Consider the following 15,064-nt stretch of genomic DNA (forward strand, 5'->3'; position numbering starts at 1 on the left):
TCCATAGGGGATCCACAGGGTAGACCTTGGGGTATAGCTGGATCTGGGTCCACGGGCACCACGCAGTTAAAGCTTTGCTGCTCCCAGGATGCACTTGGGTCCGTCCTCCTCTATACCCCGCCCCCGGCCACAGGCACCTCAGTTTTAGTTGGTGCCCGGCCGGAGTCGGGTCACCCTGTCGCAGTGGGGCTGCAGGAGCAGCCCCTAAGCTTTATTTTAAAAGAGAAATTTTTTTTTTTTCTTTATTTTTTTTTTCTTTTTAGAGCGCAGCATCAGACTGTCCTTTAGGACGTCCACGCTGCCGCTCCTTCTCCCCGCTGGCGCCGCGACGCCAGTACAGCTCTGGGGATCGCGGCGGGACCCCAGAGCCTGTACTAGCCGGGCTCTGGGGACTCCCTTGACTGCTGACGGACGCGACGGGGATCAGGTAAGCCGCGGGTCGCCTCGTGCGGCGTCCCGCGGATACTTTTTTATGCAGTCACAAGCCTCCGGTCTCTGAGGACAGACCGGAGGCGCTAGCGGCGGCGGCGGGCTCCCCCTCTATTGAGGAATACCCCGCGTGTCCGCTAGACCACCAGGGTAACAGGCTGGTAGCGGTACCGGCAACCCGGTGGTTAATTGCTAGCCAGGGGAGGCAGCCTTCCCTGTCTAGCGGCTCCTCCCCTCAGCTCAGCGCGCCTTTCAACAAGCAGTCTGGCGTCGCTGAGCTGCTCTTATCTTACAGCCACTCCTCCTCTGAGGTCTCCGGCGGCCATCTTTACTGGCACATCGCAGACTCCCAGGCGGTATCAAGTGGACCGGTCCCCCTGTGTACCTCTCCCCTGCTAAAGGACAGTGTACACAGCGCTATAGCCCTCCCAGACACTGAATCTGGGCGGTTGATTGTAGCGGAAGGTGCAGTGAGTACTAACTTTTCTGCATTGTATGTGACTATTGCTAGTGCTGCCTGTCTGACTTATTCTCCTTACTGTCAGCTTATAACTATCCCTTTCCTTCTCCTACGGCCCGGCAGGTGTGTGTGGGAAGGGCGTTTTTCTGAGACCCTCACTTATATAAAACACGTATTTGTGGGGTCAGTCACATACTGTTGTGTGCTACACAGTACCATATCTGGGCTATTGTGTCGCATACTGGTGAGTGCGCGGGTGTTAAAACCGTAATTCCTCTGGTGATACCTATTTCTTGTGATTTACGGTATCATGTCTGATGAGGAGACTGAGCGCTCTGTGGCTCCTGTGCTATTTTCCTGCAGACGCTGTGCTGCTGGAGTTGATGGGGAGGACTTATCTCAGGATGGTCTGTGCGGGCGGTGCCAGCTGGTACCGGGTCCCTCCAACCCCCCTGTATCACAGGACCCTCCTTGGGCGATGTTTTCACAGGTGCTGGCGTCTATTGCAGACCGGTTATCGGTCCCATCAGCGGTCCCTTCTAGGGCGTTGCCGCAGCCCACCATCCCCCATTCCCCGGGTGTTCCACAAATGTTGCGGTCTCCCCCCGGGGCCCAGACTGTGGGTCCTTACTCGGGACTGCCTGTGTATGTGCAGTCTTCCCCAGGGACGCGTCAGTCTGTAGTGCCTTTGCAGAGTTTTGCTCCGACGGCTCCTCCGCCTTGGGTGGATGTTCTCTCCAGCTCAGTACAGAGTCTGGCGGCTTCATCCTCGGCGTTTCAGTCCATGTTGCAAGGTGATGTGCCACCAAGGGCGTCTAAACGTCCGGTTGTGAGTTCACTAGCTGCGCAGTTGTCGGACTCGGAAGTGTCCTCAGATAATGGAGAAATCCATGAGGACTCTGACTCTGATGCCATGGGGCAGGAGGTGGAAGCTAAGTCCTCCATTAATGTTCCTGCCTTAGTTAGGGCGGTGCGGGCTATCCTACATGTTGAGGATGATGCGCCGGCTCCTAGGTTGAAGTTTCCTAATTTTAAAAAGGCCAAGGTGACTTCAACTGTGTTCCCCCTGTCTGATCAATTATCGGATCATATGGCGGCGGCCTGGCAATTACCCAGTAAGAGGTTCCATCCACAGAAGAGGTTGGCGGCGAACTATCCTTTTCCTGAAGCTCATTGCAGGAAATGGGAGACTCCGCCGGCAGTGGATTCCCACGTTACCCGCTTGATCAAAAGCGCAACGCTGCCATTGCCGTCTATCTCCTCTTTGAAGGATCTCACGGACAGGAAGGTGGAGACTTGTTTAAAGTCCATTTATTCTCTTTCCGGGGCGGTGGCTCGCCTGTCCATGGCTATCTCCTGGGTGGCTAAAGCCATTGAGACATGGGCCAATGCCTTGGAGGATACCTTTCCTGATGAGGCTCCGGATATCCAGAGAGCGTTAGTGGGACAGATGCGGGATGCAGCTTCCTATATTGGGGAAGCGTCTTTGGATGCCAGCCTGCTCACTTCTAGGGTATCGGCTGCAGCGGTGTCTGCTCGGCGCTCCCTGTGGCTGAGGTCCTGGAGGGCTGATGCAGATTCAAAAAAGGGTCTGGAGGCCTTGCCTTTTAATGGTGATTTACTATTTGGTCCGGATTTGGACAAAATAGTGGATACTTTGGCTGTCCGAGTCGGCTTTCCTCCCTTCGGCCTCTGCGCCGGCTAAAGTGAGGAGCTCTGCCTTTCGGTCCTTTCGGGTTTAGGGTAAGGCCAAGGGCCAGTCCTTCCCGAGACATTCGGCGACCAAGGCCGCACCCAAGCCCAAGAAGCAAGCATGGAGTGCTCGGCGCCCTTCTTCCAAGCAGGAGGATAAGCCTGCTGCCTGATGGGACGGGCATCTCTCTGGGGGACCCCAGAGTGGGAGGCCGACTTCTCCAATTCGCCCAGTGTTGGCACAATACCACCACGGATGCCGGGGTTCGAGAAGTAGTCTCTCAGGGGTACGCCCTGTCTTTTCGGTTCAGGCTGCCCCACCAGTTTTTCTGTAAGAGTCCTTCTCTGGACAAGACCAAAGCTGGTCAGATTCAGGTAGCTATAGAATCCTTGCTACAAGCAGGGGTCATTGTTCCCGTTCCGCAGTCTCAGCGCGGGACGGGGTACTATTCTACTCTGTTTCTGGTACAGAAACCCAATGGTTCTCATCGCCCTATCCTGAATTTGATGTCTCTGAACAGATACCTCAGAGTTCCCAGGTTCAGGATGGAAACGTTACGTTCCATCATTCTGGCGATGGAACCCGGGGATTATATGGTCTCCCTCGATATCCAGGACGCCTATCTCCATGTGCCCATAGCACCGGCACATCAGCGGTATCTGAGGTTTGCTATCCTGAACCATCACTACCAATTTCGGGCATTGCCTTTTGGCCTTTCCACGGCTCCGAGGGTGTTCACCAAGGTGATGGCAGTTATGGCTGCCCACCTTCGGGGTCAGGGTCTACGTCTGTTGCCGTACCTGGACGATCTTCTGCTGCTGGCGAGCTCCCCGGAGGTGCTTCTTCGACATCTCCACCTGACCATTGCTTGTCTTCAAGCACACGGGTGGTTGATAAACTGGAAGAAGTCCTCCCTGATTCCATCACAGCGGATGGTTCATTTGGGAGCCCTGCTGGATTCTCGTCAGCAACGGATTTTCCTGACTCCGGAGAAGGTCTCCTCCCTGCAGCTGCGGATACACAGTTGCCTGAGCAGTGCCGCCTGTCGGTCCATTCAGCTATGAGAGTTCTGGGGTCCATGGTGTCGACATTCGACATGGTGGAATTTGCCCAGTTCCATTCCCGGCCCCTGCAGGGGCTGATTCTATCGGAATGGAACGGGTTACCTCACCGGATCCGCTCTCAGATGCTGGTGTTGTCCCCGGAGGTTCGGCAGTCTTTGGCTTGGTGGCTTCAGACGGCGCATCTGGTCGAGGGGCGCCCCTTTTGGATCCCGTACTGGGTACTGCTCACGACGGATGCCAGTCTCCGGGGTTGGGGGGCAGTGACCGGCTCATTATCGCTTCAGGGTCGTTGGTCCGCGGAAGAAGCACTTATCCCCATCAACATCCTGGAACTGCGGGCTGTGTACAGGGCCCTGCAGTCGTCCGGCCCCGCTCTTCACGGAAGGGCGGTTCAGGTGCAGTCCGACAACGCCACCACGGTGGCGTACATCAACCACCAAGGGGGAACTCGCAGTCGGGCAGCAATGTCGGAGGTGTCTTGCATTCTTGCTTGGGCGGAGTGTCACGTTCCAGCGATCTCGGCAGTCTTCATTCCCGGAGTCCTCAATTGGGAGGCGGACTTTCTCAGCCATCACGACGTGCATCCCGGGGAATGGTCGCTTCACCCAGAGGTGTTTCAGCTACTCGTGGACAGGTGGGGGCTGCCGGAGCTGGACTTGATGGCCTCCTGTCACAATCACAAGTTGCCCGTTTACGGGTCAAGGACAAGAGACGCAGGCGCCTGTCTGCTAGACGCTCTGTCGGTGAAATGGACGTTTCACCTGGGGTATCTGTTTCCTCCGATATCCCTGCTTCCTCGGGTTCTGCGGAAATTCAAGCAGGACGGCGGCACGCTCGTGCTGGTGGCTCCGGCGTGGCCCAGACGTCCTTGGTACTCCGATCTGAGGTGCCTCTCCATCGACGCTCCGTACCTTCTTCCTCAGCGTCGGGACCTGTTGTCTCAAGGGCCCTGCCTTTACCTGGATCTGGGTCGGCTGTCTTTGACGGCGTGGCTCTTGAGACAGCCGTCTTGAGGTCTAGGGGTTTCTCCAGTTCGGTCATTGGTACCATGCTTAGGGCACGCAAGCCTGCTTCCACGCGGATTTACCACAGGGTGTGGCGCACTTATTTTCAGTGGTGTGAATCCAGAAACTATGATCCGCAGGTGTTCCGGGTTTCCAGAATCTTGGAGTTTCTTCAAACCGGTTTGGACCTCTGCTTATGCCTGGCCTCTCTGAAGGTTCATGTGTCTGCTTTGTCCGTGTGGTTTCAGCGACGGATTGCTACACTGCCAGACGTTCACACCTATTTCCAAGGTGTTCTCAGGATCCAGCCTCCCTTCGTGCCTCCGGTGGCTCCGTGGGACTTGGCGGTGGTACTGCGGGTCTTGCAGGGTCCTCCTTTTGAGCCGCTTGAGTCGGTGGAGCTCAAGTGGCTGACGTTTAAGACCATTTTTCTCCTGGCAATTGCTTCTGCCAGGAGGGTGTCAGAATTGGGGGCGCTTTCCTGTCTCCCCCCTTTTCTGATTTTTCACCAGGACAGGGCGGTGCTCCGCACTCGTCCTGAGTTTTTGCCCAAAGTGGTCTCAAAGTTCCACATTAATCAAGAACTTGTTGTGCCAGCTTTTCAGTCACCTGATCTTTCCGCTGGTGAGGCTTCCTTAGATGTAGTCCGGGCACTTAGAATCTACGTGGACCGGACTGCTTCGGTTAGGAAGTCGGATTCTTTGTTTGTCCTCTTCGGTTTTCACAAGAGGGGGTTGGCCTGCCAACAAGCAAACGTTAGCCCGTTGGCTTCGTTCAGTTATTTGTGAGGCTTATGCACAGGAGGGTTTACCTGTACCAGCCTCTGTTAAGGCTCATTCCACTCGTTCTGTGGGTCCCTCTTGGGCTGCTAGACGTGGCGCCTCCGCTGTTCAGCTGTGTAAGGCGGCTACTTGGTCTTCAATTCAGACGTTTTTGAGGTTTTATGCGTTTGACACCTTCGCCTCTCAGGATGCATCCTTAGGGCGCCGGGTACTCCTTTCAGCACAGGAGCGTCCCCGCCCTTAGTTGAACTGCTTTGGGACATCCCCAAGGTCAACCCTGTGGACCCCCTATGGACCCTGAAGTAGAAAACAAGAGATATGGTAAGAACTTGCCTTTGTTATCTCTGTTTCTACGAAGTCCATAGGGTCCACAGGACGCCCGCCCTGACGCACCTGGCTTCAAATGGGCTGTGTGGCTGGTCACCGGTTTTCCGTCTCCCATTTCTGTGAGTATGGTTTCTTGTGTGTTCCAGTCTTCCTTCTCTCTGTTTAGTCTCCTCCTCCTGCCTTAGCTGCTTACCAACTGAGGTGCCTGTGGCCGGGGGCGGGGTATAGAGGAGGACGGACCCAAGTGCATCCTGGGAGCAGCAAAGCTTTAACTGCGTGGTGCCCGTGGATCCAAATCCAGCTATACCCCAAGGTCAACCCTGTGGACCCTATGGACTTCGTAGAAACAGAGATAACAAAGGTAAGTTCTTACCATATCTCTTGTTTTTTCGCCGAAAACGGCTTATGGCGGCTAATTGAATATGCCCTTATGCATAGTGAAGGGAATTTCTTTTTACCGTACTGTTTTTGTTTTTTTTATCCATAAGGTGCCCCAAAGTGTCCACAGTGGTGTACGAATGATATACATAAACAGTGTAACTAGACACATCATAAGCACAATATAATGTAAATAGACATATTTTAGGGTCAACACCCAGCAATAAAACAAGAGACTTGGTAGGACAAGAACAATGCAATACAGACAACCCTATAACACTACACCTTATATGTTCTGCAACCTGTACTTGGGCAAAATAATATTGGTTTGCTAAAGTAAAAATGAGTGCAGGTGGGAATGTTATGTAGACGGCTGTACTGCATTCCTGCCAGTATTTTATGCAATGAATGTGTCTTGTAATTTGTGGCATGATGTGTTGGGTGATGTAGGGTCACCGTGTAGGTTTATGCATTGTGTGGGTGCCATTTTTCTTTCAATATTGTTGTGTAGGTGTCAGCATTGTGTGAGCATCATTACTGTGTATATGGGAGCTGATAGTGTAAAGCAATGGTTCCCAAACTTTTTTTTTAATCACGGCACCCCAGTGTATTAGCATTGTTTTCAATGCACCCCTAAACCGAATGTTTGTTATTGAGAAATTCAGAAAAAATTTAGTGCAGTAGTAAAGTGAAGTAAATTGTGCTCATCTGTCATCCTTAGGGTCAGTAATGTGGTTGTGGACAGGTTTGTGCTTCTGTTTGTGCACATATTTACATTACATTGACCATAAATAAATAATTTGATTCGGTGCTTGACCACCAACCTGAGGCACCCATGCAAGTGTCCCGAGGCACCCCTGCAAGTGTCCCAAGGCACCCCAGGGTGCCGCGGCACACAGTTTGGGAACCAATGGTGTAAAGCATGAATGTCTGTATTGTGTTCTGTTACAGAATTTTGTGCAGCAGCCGTATAGTTTTATAAGTAGCAACGTATTGTGCATGGTGGCAGTGTATTATATTTTGTAGCATTGTAAGGTTGTCAATATTTGCGTATTTTGGGTAGGTGGTTGCATAGTGCAGGTGTTTTGTTTATTGTAGGTTGTAGCTGAAAGTGTCAATATTGGCTCGAATACTGTACAGTGTAGTATTGTAATGTATTCAGCGATTGCACTGCGCAAAAACAAATGTGGGTCCCAGGGACCACTCACTATTTCTGGGTCCCATCACAATTTATGATTTTTGAGCTTCCCATATGCCATCAGACCACCCCACATGCCCTACACATACTGTACACTATGGAAAGTCACTCATTTTGAGTTAAGAACAGATAATGCTTCTAAAAATATATTTCCTTGATATCACATTGCCCCCTAGCAATGCACTTGTTGGCTAAGAGGGGGCTAAGGGCAGGCAGCAGTTGGGACAGTGCTCGTGGTGGGGGCAGTTGACAGCTTGGGCAATAATCCCATAAAATTGTTTAACTTCTATAAATCCATAACTATCAACCGGCAAAATAAAATCATGTGGGTTAATAATAGTGTATAAATATAAAACACAATTATAGCAGCTACAGTAAGTAATGCACTGCTGTGCTGATGTCTACATGCGTTAGTAAGCTCAAGCAAGCCGTTTTCAACTGCTAATCAGCACTTTAAGGGCCTGATTCAGAGATGTACGCAATGCCGATTTTTTTATGCAGATCAAGCTATTTTTTTTTGCTGTTGTGCATGCATGTCAGCCGCACTGTGCACGTGCAGCGATTTGTCTTGCAATTCTGCACACACAGAGAACCCTTTCGCAGAGTGAGTGACAGGTAGTCAGCTTTTGGGGGAGGTAACATGGAGTGGTTAGAAAAACACAGGTGTGTCTGACCGTTTTAAACGTTGTTACATGGGCGTGCATAATTTAGACAATGCCATCTCCTACGCAATGTGTCTGGAGACGCTGTATTCAGACAGGTCAGACGTTCCACAAGGCCTACATGGCTGGTCGATGCTACTGGTACTTACGCTGACAAACGATGTCTGACGCAGATGAGAAGGCAGCGGTGGGCATCCCTAAGCTAGCATATTTTCACCGCTGCTAAACGTGCGAAATTGCAGCTGCGATCACAGTGTGCATCTCTGAATCAGGCCCTATCACCATTTCAATATGAGGACATTCACATGGATTAAATATGGTCCACACAATTGTTAAGTCCACTGATATTACTATAGGTTAGTCTTAAAAGTTGATGCACTAAGGTCCACTACTGGTGAGATAGATATATATAGATATATATATATATATATATATATATATATATTGTAATGCCAATGAATTGCTGTTGGTTAGTGATAGCTGCATGCAGTGAAAAAGAAAAATATGTTCAGAAAATTACATATCATGTGAACCGTGAGCTGTGTGCTGTCACTCACTACATGCTCACAGGTCAGCTGTACTAGTAGTACTCCCGTCAGTGGCCGCAATCAATGCAGGGCAGCCTGTGTTCCAGCCTCGGTAGATAAGCCTGTCAGCAGCTTGTGTGCTGTGATTAAGTACTGACCTTGCCACAGTAAATTAGGAGAATTGATCTGCTGTCCAGATACCTGTGTGTAAACCTTGACAGTGCTGAACGGAGCCCAGCCGTTGGGGAGGTCATGGGTGGGTTAATCTCAGAATCAGTCTATGCTGACTAGCTATGCACTGACAGCCTAGTGCCTCTCAGTTGGGGAGAAATGCTGCTGGTGGTGAGGCTTAGAGAAGGGAACAGAAACAACAAACCTCCTGTTCAGAGGTTCACCACATGGCTGCTGTTCAGACTGGAGAACGCTGCTGACCGCTGTTCAACAAGCACTGGGGGAGTGGCTAGTCTCTTTTCTCTGCCAATGGGGAGCCGTTCAGGGAGAGGCTGCCGGCAACGATTGGCTGGGGACACACTGAGGATTGCCATATGTCGGTGAGTCACAGTGCGTCCTACAGGACCCGAACATTTCTAAAAACTGGGTCCCTCACTCTCTAGCGCGTATTTTGTGATCACTGGTATTGTGAGTGTCTGAATTGTTGGAGGAAAGGGGGACAGTAGAATATAGTGTGGGTGTCCATACTGTGTGAGACTGACTGTATAATTGTCTTGTATGTTTGTTGAATTCTCTTTTTTTTGTATTATATGAGTACCCTAATTTCTATTTAATATTCTTTATCATGTATTGTGCTCATGAACTGCAGTAACATTGAACTGGTCCTTGTCTTCAGTGTTGTACACATTATCCCTTATCACTTTGATTGACCTGTAGGCAGGGAGGCAATACATGATACATATAAGATATGTATACATTGTAATACAAGCAGTATGTTTTATATACTATACAATTATTTTTCTGTATTATATATGCTATAGTTGTTAATAAATTATCTAGAATAGAGACAGATGACCATGTGTTGCATACAGCATAGAATAACTAAAGTATAATACAATACATTTGGGTTATTGTGTATACTACAGCAGGTAATTCCAGTGCTTTATTAAATAGAATTATGTTCATTGTTCTGTTCTCTATATCATAACATTTAATTGCAGTGTATGGTACTAAGGTACTAAGGTATTTTATAATTTTAAATGAAAACCCACATGGGATTTTTCTGGCATTTTACTATGCAAGCTAAAAAAAAACCCTGAAATCTAAATACGGGAAGGAGTACCAGGGAAAGCATTTCTTCAAATAAACTGAGATCCTCTTGCTCCATGTCAGGGAACCCTATAGATATCCCAGTTTCACTCTGGCTAATGCTGGCCATACATGCTACAATTATCAGGGCGGTTCGTCCCGATAATTGTAGCGTGTGTGCGGGCGACCAAGGGTTAAATATTGCTCAGTCGGGCATGCCGGATTGTCCAGCATGCCCGTCTGATGCGATATTTATGGGGTAATCTGTCGGCTGCATCGGGCAGTGTATGCCCAGCCGCGGCCGACAGACATTTCCTTTGTTCCTTCCCATGGAAGGAACAGGGAAATGTCTATTCCCCCGAGGCAGAGCGCAGATGTCAGGCTGATACACTGTGAAAGATCTCAGAGTATGTCGCGGACATCTGCGGCCGCCAGGCTGCCAGATAAAATGTCTGTCGGTCTGACAGGCATTTTATCTGGCCGTGTATGCCCAGCTTAAGTTAGAGCCAATAACTTTATCATCCTGACTGGTACTACACTAACAAGGACTGCGATTTCCACAGATCCGCAAGTCCTACTAAAATACTCACAATTCATATTCTATCGCAATGCCTTTTCTACCATACCCATGGTGTCTGTCGACGTAATGAATGTTGACAAGATTACTGTAGACCATGTGACCGGATACCTTACTTCCTGAGCTGTAGATGTATTATAGCGGTACGTATAACTTTTCCTGCTTCGCCTCTTTAGCGAGACGAAGTTGGAAGCACTACTGATGATATGTATGAACATCTCATCTGCCGGAGTGGGGGAGTTATAACTCCCCCCTCTGGCGATCCCTACCTGAGCATACAGCACATCAGCCTAGTGCTGTGTCTCTCTTCCTGGCCAGCTCCAATGGGCATGCGCGGGATTTCGTGTGCAGCATGGCAGCCGCGCAGCTGGGACAGTGCTGTCCCTGCTGTGGAGATAGGGCAACGAAAGCTGCAGCTGTCGATTATAGATAGTTGTAGCTGTCGGAACGGTCAGTGCCACTGACTGTTCATACATTGCCCCGCACATCGGCGCTGCTATCTTGTAGATGGCAGCACCCATAATGACAAGGGCGTATAGCGCTCCTGTCATTTAACACCGGACGCCTCAATAATACATGAGGAAGATGCGATATCATCGAACACAACATGCGCTGATACCACTCCTTCTATTTTGAATACTGTATATACTGTAAAGATGTGGCTGATCTGCCTGTGAAAAAAACCTGGAAAGTTTAAGTGGAACCTTGGAGAAACTGCTGCAAACGAAACAGACTTCATAACAACTTGTTTATTTATATGAACAATTGCTTTGTTCCAGGTCCTGGTATAGAGGTTTCAAGTAGATAAATGCGGCTGGACTATTTTTGGAAAACAAAAAAAAAACAGCCTGTTTATTCCAAAATACTAACTGGCTTTTTGTGTATGTTGTTTCAAAATGTGTGAATCAATATCCTTAAATGTTGTGATCCAGTGCATACTAATAATAGTGTGGTAAGAGACCTGACCGCAAACCTTTATAGACAACTAGTAACCTCCCTGTGATACTAGTGCTAGAGAGACACTTGGTCACTTATGTTTGGGAAAATATCTTCATTGATAGTTTGAGGAAACTAAGCTCATCAATGCTGACAGGGGACTTGTTTAAAAAAATATATATATATAATTTATTTTCTTAGAGTATAATTAAGGTTGTGCTCGCTCTTTTGCGGTTTTGTGTGTGGGGAAAAAGGAAGGAGGTGTTACAAAAGGTGACAGTAGAGTAGAAGCTGTCAGGTATTGAGGAGCTCCTATTCCTCCTAAGTAGCCAATACAAAACAAAATAGTACCAGCGCTGAAAAATAGAGAAGAACTACAAAAGGTAGATTGGAAAAAAGAGTCCAGGTCAGCAAATAATTTTAAATGTAACATGTATTTTAAATTCTTCAGCAGCATTCCATTATTTGACTCATGTCAAAGCAGAGGCTGCATGGATTGATAAACCAATACAATGTAATCTATTATTTACATGGGAAGTAGCCAATGGGCACAATAATCTCTATAAAAGATAAAAACATGCGTCTTAAAGGTGTTTAGGCTTTAGCATTAAAAATAATTCTTGGTGACGCCCCAGGGTCACAAAATATCAGCTAAACTGGTAGGCACGGCCTCATAAATTCAATAGTCTCAAACTGGGTTGTTGGTGAGTATTCACTTTTCGAAGTTTGGCTTCAGTGGTTTACTCCATGAACTTCTGATCCTTCTCCTGTAGCCTCCCGTCTGGCTCGAGAATCTGATACTATGCATGTGCACAGTGTCATGTTCCCTGGAGGAGTCTTTCACAAATGTGATAGACTCCTCCAATGTGCAGGATATGTAACTTGCAAGGACGGCTGTTATCACTACTGCTGTCCCTGAGCGTTAACTTTAGTACATAGCAGGGATATTTTCATTCAAAATGAAATATCGATTGCAATACTGACTGTTAATAATTGTGGCAGTGCCGTGATTATGAATACATAGGGCCCCTGGTCATTATATTCCAGTCCTCCTGCTCATGTTTCATGATTTCTTTAATAATGCACAGTGGGCTTAACCTTCTTGCCTTGGTCAATCATTATACTACCTGTTCCATAAACCGAAACCCTGAAAACATGAGCTGTTGGGGGTGCGAGTACTAGAATTGAGAAACACTCCATCAGATACATACAAGTACTAGACACAATCATGAACACATTTTAGGAGAGAAGACCCGATTGATTACTATTTCTCAGAGAGCAGCGTAAGAAGCATTCATATGATGATTATGACTTTATTTTCCATACAAAGTCTAAATGGACCTTTAAAAACCTTACACAGAAAGCACTTCTTACAATCTGATGTATTCCAAGTCTGCTGATCACTTACAAAGTGTACTGCATGCAGGGAGGTGGTGATGGGCTTAGAATCATAGGGGTGAGGTGCTGTTAAGGATAGATGCTTCTAAAGGTGCGTACACACTTGGCGATATTACTGAGCAATTGCACGATTACGACATCGTAATCGTGCAATCGCTCAGTAATCGTGCACTATAATGACGGAAACGACCAACGATGTGTGCTCTCGCTGGTTGTTTCCGTCATGTATCATTGCCTGAACATGCAGGCCAATCTACCGATAACGTCAGATTGGCCATGTTCAGGAATGATGGAGGGTGCCTACACTGAACGACACATCATTCAGTGTAGGCACTACAGGGATCAGGAATGATTACAATGTCGTAATCGTACTGTCTTTCCTAATCGCCTCCTGTGTACGCACCGAAGGAAAATCTTGCTGGCTTCTAAGTTTTTCAAATTAGTCTCTGCCCCTGGTGTAAACAGAAACAAATAATGATTTAATTGTAGCTAAGTTAACTAAAACTCTGTTAATGTAAAATTGCTGTAGTTTCATGTTTGTTGTAGGGCTTCTTGGCCTTTTCTCATGTTCTTTTTGTCTCTTACCTAGAAAAAACACTCCCTGAGGTGTTATTGCCAGGCTTTGCAAGTATACAAAGGAAAAGGCTGGTCATTAGCCGAGGACCACATTAACTTTACTATTGGTCGTCAGTCAGTTACACTGCGCCAACTGGAAAATGCCGCCTCTGCGTTCAGGCATGTTTTAATTAATGACAGCAAACAGCCAGCAATGCAACAAGGGACCTTTCTCAGAGAGTATCTCTATGTGTATAAGGTAAGCATTTTGAACTTTGTTCTACATAAATGCTGGGTTTACATTATACTTTTTTCTGGTGGATCTGCTATATATTGGCAGATAATTGCACAGTGTATTTATGTAGTCAATCACAAATTATCGGTTTGTCGTACATGCGGAATTGTCCAGCATGTCTGAAAGATCAGATAATTTGTGAGCTGTTAATCTATTGCGTGGTGCAGTGTATGTGCTGTCCCAGGCTGAGAGACCAGCATTTCCCCTGTTCATTCATCGGGGGGTGGAACACCGATGTCGTGTGGCCATGCACTGTGATATTTCTCTGTGTATGGTCACAATATATGATGGCTTGTCTGTCTGTCCGACATTTATCTGACAATGTATGCCCAGCTTAAGTGTTACTGTAGTAACAATTCATCATACTGATGTATTTTCTGTAGTTTTAAGGTTAATTGCATCTGTTTCAGGAATGCTCAGTGTTACAAAACAGGAGAATAGAGGAAGTATAGTAAACCGTCACATTATGTAATTGTATTGCAAGAGACCTACTTTATTTCCTGCACGTCAACTGTCCCTTTATAAAAAAAAAAAGTGACAATACTGCGAAGTAATAGCATACTGTGCTGTCACAAAGCTGATGTGTAACCATTGCTTGCACGCAGACGTCAAAGGTTCCAATACTCATGAAAATTCAGACTTTCAAATAACTAAGAACTCCTATCACTAAGGCACAAAGCTCTTTAGTAATTTAATGCTTATTGGTGAATAGGGCGGAAAGATGATTAAAACTTCACACAAGGGCAGATGATGATTTTCAATCTGTTTTGACCATTTGTCTTTATTTTCAAAATTGGTGGATACAGATGTGTCCTCACAGATCATTGTTGCAGTCGTGCCACACAGCCCCTCTCTGCGTGCTAGGTCCCATGCGACTCTTCTAGCACTGGGGTTTTTTTTGCGTCGCACACAGATGTACAAGTGTCGCATATCAAATAAATCAGCGCAGTCCTACTTGCAATGAGTATCGTGGATGCTCTGGCGGTGAGGTGGAACTTCAGGTTGGCATACCTGTTTCCGTAGATATCCCTCCTCCCAAGAGTCGTCAGAAAGTTCAAGTAGGAAGGCGGCAGGTTAATACTAATAGCTCCTGCCTGGCCCAGGAGACATTGGTTCACCGATCTGACATGTCTAGCCATAGATAGGCCACTTCCACTGCCTCTACGACCAGATTTGCTAGTGCAGGGTCCCTGCCTATATCCGGATTTACCTCGGCTGGCTTTAACGGCATGGCTATTGAGGCTTCCGTCTTGAGGCCAAAGGTTTCTCTGCTTCTGTGATCCAGACAATGATGCGGGCAGGGAAGCCTTCTTCAGCCCGCATCTATCACCGGATTTGGCATTCATATTTTCATTGGTGTTCCCAAATAAAATATGACCCTACGGTCTTCAAGGTTTCAAGAGTACTTTCTTTTCTGCAGGCTGGTTAGACTTAGGTCTGCGCCTGGCTACCTTGAGGGTTCAGCTTTCTGCTTTGTCAGTTTTGGTCCAGCGCAGAATTGCACCCCTGGCAGATGTAA

The 15,064-nt window shown here is 47.6% G+C and overlaps 1 protein-coding gene across 2 annotated transcripts in view; it reads left to right on the forward strand.

Moving 5' to 3' along the window:
* TRAPPC8 (trafficking protein particle complex subunit 8) overlaps nucleotides 1–15,064 on the forward strand; it is a 166,859-nt gene that overhangs the window by 78,924 nt on the left and 72,871 nt on the right. For both annotated transcript variants that reach the window (XM_088469576.1, XM_088469577.1), the window contains one exon: nucleotides 13,285–13,509. In XM_088469576.1, the coding sequence (XP_088325702.1) occupies nucleotides 13,285–13,509 (225 nt within the window). The remainder of the gene's footprint in view (nucleotides 1–13,284; nucleotides 13,510–15,064) is intronic.

Source organism: Taudactylus pleione, unplaced genomic scaffold (genome assembly GCF_031769625.1).
Source record: "Taudactylus pleione unplaced genomic scaffold, aTauple2 ptg000093l, whole genome shotgun sequence".
Lineage (NCBI taxonomy): Eukaryota > Metazoa > Chordata > Amphibia > Anura > Myobatrachidae > Taudactylus > Taudactylus pleione.